The following is an 8521-nucleotide window of genomic DNA, read 5'->3' on the forward strand; positions in this document are numbered from 1 at the left end:
TTTTCCTAATCAATAATTCTTATAAGTGACGTTTTGTATGAACGTGGTAAATGTTATGTTATGTATTGGTAACAACGGCCTTCAAAATACTGCTATATCCGGCTATAGTTTACGAGTTGATGGGGTTGGTTTGTTTGCCTTGTCCAACGCTAATACAAGACAGAACTACAGCAATACCCATGTAAACCAACTATAGCTACTAAAGTTTAGAAAAGCGAAAAGACGGAAAGTGAAGGTAAACCGACAGTCATAAAAACACGCCTACATATAAAACACAAGTAAAATAAGTGACTCGGTAAACTGAGTGATCGTTACTTCAAACGATACAATGTAATACACAATTCAATTCAACAGCAGTTAGATTTTAATTTGAAAAAAGTCTGCGTAAAGATAGACAGTAAAACTAATATGATTGAGATAAAGTTTCATGATCAAAAGAAGCTCATGAAATCATATGATAGACAGCTGTCAATCATCCCAAAAAACGAAGATGAAACTTTCACTGGATATCCTGTTGATGTCACAACTCATTGTCCTTGCGTTGTACAAACCACATCTGCATACAAGGACGATGCAAGCATTATACAGTTCGATTTCATTCAAAACGACTTCTGCGACTGCAAAAGAACCCGCCTACCAGACATTAATGATCACATTCTTGGCTTATTGCTGATGATTTTAGTCGCCCTGATAGTATTAACTAACTCGATAGTTATGGTGAGCGTATGTAAGATTTTACACCGAAGTTCCGCACACACCAACAGTAGAAGACTGAAGATTAGTTGTATTTTCAATTTTAATTTATCAGTGGCTGATATTATGGTGAGTGGAATCTTTTTAAATATATTTTTGTTTGCTTATAACATATCAATTGATATTATATTAAAGTTTCTTGTTCTATCCTCTAGTTTTGTCACTTCTGAGACATATTAGTTTATCTTTAAAACGATCTAAAGGAAAAGTTATGCAGAATAGTTGTTATCCTCGCACGGCGGGGCAACAACAGTCGTTACATGGGTGTGTTCTGTATACACATAGTACCCGCTTACGGTTTATCGCAACTTTGTGGGTTATTGTTTACTTTATATTTAACAGTTTAGACAATCCTTTAGTGACTACTGAGTTGGAACAGTTGTCGTTATGTGTCTTGTACAAGAACACACACGGTAGTAAAAATGGTAGCAGCGACAAACCTATATAGAACGCCTTGATTATAGAAGCCATAGACGCAAGTCACTGTGCTATATGGTGCCGGTACGATCAACAAAGATCTATTTATTTTAGATTGGTGTTGCAGCAATGATATCTCTAGACGTTCAGGGTGGTCGTTCATTTTCAATTGGAACTTCGTACAACAAGTGTCTTGTCCTAATAACCAACTGTACGATGCCATGTGTGTGGTCTGTAGCGTCCATGACAACTATTTGCATCAATCGATATCTTATGATCATGCACCCACTCAAATACGACATATACTTAAATTGGAAAAGAGTGAGTTTGTTTTCACAATATACTGTTAACACGCCTTGGATGGCTTCGAACCCAGAGGTTACGGTTCTAGGCTCGTCACTACTACCATTTGTGGGTAGCTGTGTCATTGAGCAAAACACTGAACGGCAATTGCCCCAATCCAGTGATACCTTATGTTTTGTATATTTGTCAGCCAAAACATCTTTTTAGACTAATATATAGGATTAAAAACACCCACGTTACACCGACTGTTGTTGACTCGTCACGCAAGAATGAAATATCGCAGTCATTCATCTGTTTCTACTTACAGCATATGTTGACCGACCAAGTCATATTTACCCTTGTATGTGTGTTTAATCGACTCATATATTTTACTACCAAGTATATCCTGCCCACCTTTAACGCTTTTAATGAAACGGAATACATCAATACATGTTTAATGTCCAGGTTGTACAGTAGTATACTGTGGGGTATTATGGGATACTGATAGCACACGATATTTCGAACTCCTAATCGTATTATGACAATATCAACGACATTTTACAGTTGCGATGATACAGTTGTATGTTTCTCTAAATATCCTATGTTTGAAACAAAATGAGACACGAAAAGGGAATAAAAATCGTGTCCCGTATTACCCCACTCTACTAAATTCATTTATACGCACAGTTTTCCATTATACAGGCTCTTGTGATCGTGATGATCATTTGGATAACCGCCTGCATTGTTGGTTATTCTCCTCTCATGGGTTGGAATATATCGGAACAAGAATATTTGAAAAATGGAAGTGTGTGTTCGTTTTTATACATAGTGGATCCTACATACGTGGCATTCCTTTGCATTGGAACATTTGTACCACAAGTTTCACTTGTTCTGTACATGTACTTTAAATTATATCAAGGTAATGAATTATTGAATATAAACAAACACATTTGATTCCCATCTGCATTTTGAAAGTTACATACAAACAAACAAAAAATCGAATTTATTATTAAAATAGAGACGTTTAAATCCGATCGAAAAGCGACGAGTGATTTTAACTTTGGCATCACTAGAGTTTCAGTTTTTAAACTGAAACATTTGAAATAAAAATTGGATGACATGTGTGGACAGTGTTATGTTTTTATTGAAACTTACCAGAAAATCCATGTTTAATAAACATATTTTATTTTTAGTTTCGAAAAAACATAGGAAAGTAATGGACAGTTTCACCGTAACAACAAATAGGAAAACAGAATCTCCCGCATTTACTCGAAGAAACAACAACATTTGCACAAGAACTTCAACATCTGTTGCAAATCCATCAATATATGAATCTAGTTATATTGAAATTCCCGGGACAACGGTTTCTGTGATTTCCACCAGCAGTGTGAATGAGTTACACGCAAACATGGCTGCGCAATACAAGGTTGTATCTACTGGTTTTATCCTACCATGTTCTGATACGGTTTCTTCCACAAGCGGCACCTCACCATCGCATACACAGCATACACAATCGTTTTTCTCCCAGGTAACGTTGACATATATTAGAACGACGCTTATAGTAGAGTGGGGAAAGTGGAACATTGGGTAATATGGGACGTTTACTGCATAAATCACCCGTCCAAACTGTTATTAACTAATAAACCTGTTTAAAATATGGGGGAATATGTGCTTAAGTGTCCCCTCCTCCTCATTTTAGCCTACTGTATTAGACTGAGTTACTTTCTTGCGAAAAGGTTTTGTTTTTTTAATCATGGTCCAATCTTTGAATCAAATCTTTTTAAAGCCGAAAAAACCTGCACCTCTATAATGCACTCTAAATGTTTCAGGTTCGCAAATATTCGAAAGGTCACAATGTTGTTCGAAGAAATAGTATGGCGGACATACGGGCTTTGCAAACAATAGCTTTAATGATTAGTTCCTATGTTGTGTTGTGGGGACCATTTTTAATCGTATCGTGCATGCAGGTAATTCAAACATAATTACATTGTTTCTCTGGTGCCAATACTAACACAGTGGTCAGCCAACTTGGCCCGCAATCGTTTACGAGTAATGATGCTATTTATCCTTGCGTGGCAGTCGTTATAACACAGGTGTTCTGTTTAATACACCTCGTGCCCATTTGATTTTTAATGTATGGTTGACAGTTTAGAGAATCTATTAAGGACCACTAAGTTGAAGCAACAGCCGTAAAGTGTCATATACACACATTTATTCAATACATTTCAGGCTTTCTGTGGCTCAAGCTGTCAATTGCAACTCTTGGCAGGATCTTACATGTTCTTCCTTGGTATTTGTAACTCGGCAGTAAATCCATTCGTGTACACATACACGGATAGATCGTTGCGAAAAGAAGTTTCCATGCAATATAAAAAGTTGAAAACTAAAAAGAACTCGTTGAGAAGATGTTTGCATACCTGAAGAATAACAAATATTGTTGTATGGACATACAAATACCGCGGGAAAAGATACCGTTAGCCCCAACTTTAATATTTCCTGATCGCGTATTGAGCAATAAACAACAATTTTCATCGACGCGGAACTGCAGTAAATAATTTTTTGAATGTTCTTACTTAACAGCCGGATGGAACGAGAGGAGAATGAAAACCTGTCCCATCTTATCTCACCCTAATATAAACCTTAAGAATAAGCAAAGAATTGCTGGTTTTGGGCGTATATGCTGACACGCATATAGGGTTACAGCAATGACATAATGTTGGGTTAAGCTACAACATTGTTGTGCTAATTACGTCATATGGTCTGTACTGGGAATGGAATAACGATCGGTCATTCTGTGTAACTACGTCATACTACCTTTAATACACGAACAGTTATGCGGTAGGGTGGGGGAAGATAGGACACCTTGTCATTCTATTTTCTGGTCACATTTGATAGTAAACAAAGAACATTTAAATAATTATCAAACCGCATCCTTACGACTTCCATATACCGCTGTTAATTGTTTAAAACACGATCAGGATATTTAGATATTATGTGCTAAAGGTGTCCCATCTTCCCCCACCCTACTGTATACCAACTTTGTTTGTGATTATTTTTAGTATGGCTGACAATTTTGACAACCCATAAGGAACTACTGGGTTAAAATAATTGCAGTTAAGTGTTTCGCACAAGAGTACACACGCTTACAAATGTAGCTGCGATGAGCCTTGAACCCATGACTTTCGGGTACGAAGCGGGAAGCCAGAAAACGTACGGTAGTGGGGATAAAGGCGTGCAAATCGAAAAGTATTTTTTGTTTATCTAATGTAAAAAAAGAGAATAAAAACAGGTACCATCTTATTTCAAACGACTATGTATTAAAAAGCTGTGTAATAACTGTGCTTGTGCTGCAATGAAATAGCTGCAGATATATAGCATTGAATTGAAAAGCGCCCACACGACTAAGTTTGCTATATTTGCTATGCTTAGACAATCATACTTCCTTCTAGACAGGAAAATATAAAGTTTCAATTTCGGGGGCCTGGGGAAGAGGAAGAAGGTTTATCTTTATTGATTCTATTTCAGACAATAGTCGGCAATTCCCTTCATTGTTTTTATTTTGCAGACAATAGTTGGCAGAAGATATAAATTGAGACGACGTGAGGCATAATGAACACATACCAACCTACCAACTGTACAAGGTAAGCTTATGCTGTTGATGAGTTATAAACTATTTGTTGTAACATATATGTTGTATATTCAGATGAATACGAAGGCTTTGTTGTGTTTGCTCGTCGTCTGCATGCTGCTGGTTGACGTCAGCGAGTCATTCCGTCGAAGAAGAAGAAGATTCATCTACCGTAGACGCTTTCTATACTGCAGGAGACGTTTCTACAGAAGGTATGCAAGTATTTGGTTTATGATGATTTTAAATTCGGTTGAGCGTTTTGAAAATTTGAATATTTAGATTCATTCAAATTGTTTATCTTCGCAAAGCAGGACACAGAAGACAAATTCAAATTGCCGTTTAGTGTCTTGCATAAAAACATATACACTTACAATTGTAGCAGCTGCGACGAGCCTTAAATGTTCACTCTTAAGTGGAGAATAGCGCGCTAACTACTGTGTATGGAATACTCGTTTAAAAACTACCGTTTCTTTACAGACGTTGTTTTTATGGAGACCAGGAAGGTGCCGAAGAACAGCAACAAGGTGATTATATACACAGTATAACATATCTCGATATGAATAACTCTATATACGCTGTATGTATCATAATTGTAAACGTGTGGGTCGTTTAACAATTTATCGGCAATTATTATTATCTTATGGTTGCTTTAATGGGATTTAAAATTGTAGGTAGAAAAAAACGAAAATATGGAGTTAAAATATGTTTTAAAGTAGGGTGGGGCAAGACGGGAAATGTTTTCGTTCTATTTTCTCGTCCCATTTGGTGGTGAACAAAAAATATTCGCGTTGATATTTCTTAAACACCCGGTTAATAGCAATCCAACCAACAATAGCACTGCATTGTTTTCATTTATTTAATATTTGTAGATAATTTCAACGAAGAACCGCATGGAGATATGGACAATGACGAAATGCAAGAAAAACCACAAGAGTAAAAATCGTTTAAAGGTTGCAGTGGCATTGAATAAATAAACAGCAGCCATACTTTGTGTTTGTTAAACTTAAGGGAATAAGTTGGGACGTGGGGTAAAATGGGACTTTTTACAACTTTTTTTAACGGTTACCAATTGGCGGATGAACAAGCGTATTAAGATGGCTGTACACAGTATCCGGCATGCGAATTCGCTTGCGAAGATGATGCAAACGCATTACCGAGTTCCGCATGCGACAGCGAAATCCGGACAAAACAGACAAATAGTTTTATTTGAAAGTATTCTCGCTCTCCAATAAAGTTCGTGGCAAAGGCGGTCACTGTTGTTATAAATATTAAAATTCGGTGTTGAACGATTACAACATTTGTTAAGTAGCTGAAAAAACATAATAATAAGACTTTCGTTTTTAATGCTCGCTAGTTCATACTAAAACTGCCAATTTTTGTGGTTTGCGAGTTTGAATCATCAATCCAGTGGTTAAAATAGACTGAAATATTTTGTACTGAATTTTGTTTCATAAAATTAGTTTTGGTTTTGTGAGAAAAACTGAGAAATAAACTTTAAGCAAGATGGGCAGAGGTCAGTATGACCTTAATTAAGTGTGAAATCGGCACAAAAACATTGTTTTAGTATATTTATATATCTGAGTTATATAAAGTGATATATATATATATATATACGACAAGTTACGAGTATACCATTAAAATAAAAAAAATCAATTGGTTGTGCCATCTTCCCCCACATTGTAGTTTTGTAGTTCTTATGCCAGACTTTGAAAGGTTTGTTTTTAATCCATTAAATTATAACTTAGATTGTCAGATGTTATTTATTATAATATATTAATTTAATAACAAGATAATGTACAATATTTTAAAAATTCAGTCATTTGCACTTGGAGATAATTTATAAAAAGTAGCTTGTGAAAAAAATGGTGTAGTAATACATAATTTGTGACAAAAATTCAATCTTTATCAATAGTTATTATCAATTTTCTGTTATTACAAGTTCATATACATTTGTAGAATACAGTATTTATCAACCTTAAACCATATATTATAATTTTTTTATATATTGGGCAATATTTTCTTATGTATCCCATTTTACCCCCTTGTATTATATTATGATTATAACTATTGCTATTTAAAAGTAAGAACAAGAATGCCGATCAGTGTTTTAAAATTATAAACATTCGTGTTAAAAGATAATATGAAATATTTGTATTTAAACAGAATATCAAGTAATTGTTTTAAAACATAATACTGAATGCTTAGATTAAGCTATACTGTTGCTGAGATTTGTTTTTCATATCAACATAAAGTAACAACAGTTTTCCACCCACACACATATATACACAACGTTCCGCGTGCGTCACATGCTTATCCTGCAGCGACATTTCCTTCTAAAGAGGAAATCTTTATTTTCGTATCCTGGTCATCAGAAGATATAAATTGAGACGACGTGAGGCATAATGAACACATACCAACCTACCAACTGTACAAGGTAAGCTTATGCTGTTGATGAATTATAAACTATTTGTTGTAACATATATGTTGTATATTCAGATGAATACGAAGACTTTGTTGTGTTTGCTCGTCGTCTGCATGCTGCTGGTTGACGTCAGCGAGTCGTTTTATTATTTTAACAGAAGACGTTTATATTACTGGGGTAGAAGGTAAGCACGTATTATAATTTTGGTCGTAAATCAACTTATTTCAAGTTGCATTTAGTCATTTAGTTGTTATAATAATAATATTAACAAAATAAGCCGACAGCATCGTTTATATTTCATTAGACGCTGGATATACAACATCCCCCAAAACGAAGCAGGACATCACCGTGCAGGTAAAATATTATATTTAAATGAGTAAGTTAAACTCGTTGTTGGCTGTATATTATTGTCAAACGAATCTTATTTATTAAGTGTTGGAGCAAAGACAATTCGTTCAACCATTGTAAACCACTGGGTTGAAGTAAATTGCCGTTTAGTGTTGCCGCACACACGGCCACATGGTGGCAGGGTTAAATCTCAATTAGAGGGCGGCTTGCCTCTGAAATGTTTCGAAGGATTGACGCTACTAACATTGTGCAATGCCGAGTTGCCATACTTGGTAAACCAGCAGCTGGCACGATAAGTGTATGAAACAGAACACACGTGTTATGACCATTGTCGTTTTTCAGTCACACGAAGATAAAAATGACTTTCATCCATTTTAATTTTCAGGTCATTTAAACGATGAGCCAAATAATGGTATAAGGATGGAAATGAATGATTTTGAAGATATCGAAGCAGAGTAGAAACTACATGTCGTTGTTAAGGCAATATTTGAATTCGTAAAGCAAAAATAAACGTATTAAGCAGATTTACACACGCGTTATATATATGGAATATATGGTAATATTTTGTACACCGGTTGATTTATAGCCCCAGTAAATAAGCTTTTTTTTCATCTGACCCCACAGTATTATGTAGCGAAAAAGATTTAAAAAGTTTGGAAAATATTTCTTAT

At 35.3% G+C, this 8521-nt stretch overlaps 1 protein-coding gene and 1 long non-coding RNA gene across 2 annotated transcripts; both read left to right on the plus strand.

Annotated features, from left to right (window-relative positions):
* Nucleotides 1-92: 92 nt before the first annotated feature.
* LOC149733310 (putative G protein-coupled receptor No9) lies at nucleotides 93-6066 on the plus strand. The gene is made up of 8 exons (XM_089881242.1): nucleotides 93-1491; nucleotides 2155-2392; nucleotides 2646-2980; nucleotides 3282-3419; nucleotides 3682-5093; nucleotides 5156-5292; nucleotides 5558-5604; nucleotides 5950-6066. Exons 1-5 carry the CDS (start codon nucleotides 1300-1302, stop codon nucleotides 3871-3873), a joined length of 1095 nt encoding a protein of 364 aa, XP_089737368.1. The 5' UTR covers nucleotides 93-1299; the 3' UTR covers nucleotides 3874-5093; nucleotides 5156-5292; nucleotides 5558-5604; nucleotides 5950-6066.
* A 1315-nt stretch (nucleotides 6067-7381) lies between these two features.
* Nucleotides 7382-8378, plus strand: LOC149733311 (uncharacterized). The gene is made up of 4 exons (XR_016385241.1): nucleotides 7382-7514; nucleotides 7577-7686; nucleotides 7807-7856; nucleotides 8236-8378. It is a non-coding gene; the product is annotated as an uncharacterized LOC149733311 (long non-coding RNA).
* The last annotated feature ends 143 nt before the right edge of the window (nucleotides 8379-8521 follow it).

Source organism: Ciona robusta, chromosome 7 (genome assembly GCF_009617815.1).
Source record: "Ciona robusta chromosome 7, ASM961781v2".
In the NCBI taxonomy this organism is placed as follows: Eukaryota; Metazoa; Chordata; class Ascidiacea; order Phlebobranchia; family Cionidae; genus Ciona; species Ciona robusta.

Coding starts and splice junctions, on each gene's coding strand:
- LOC149733310 (XM_089881242.1), top strand. CDS start 1,300: ATGATATCTCTAGACGTTCAGGGTGGTCGTTCATTTTCAATTGGAACT. Junction 1,492..2,154: donor TATACTTAAATTGGAAAAGA/GTGAGTTTGTTT, acceptor TCCATTATACAG/GCTCTTGTGATCGTGATGAT. Junction 3,420..3,681: donor TAATCGTATCGTGCATGCAG/GTAATTCAAACA, acceptor AATACATTTCAG/GCTTTCTGTGGCTCAAGCTG.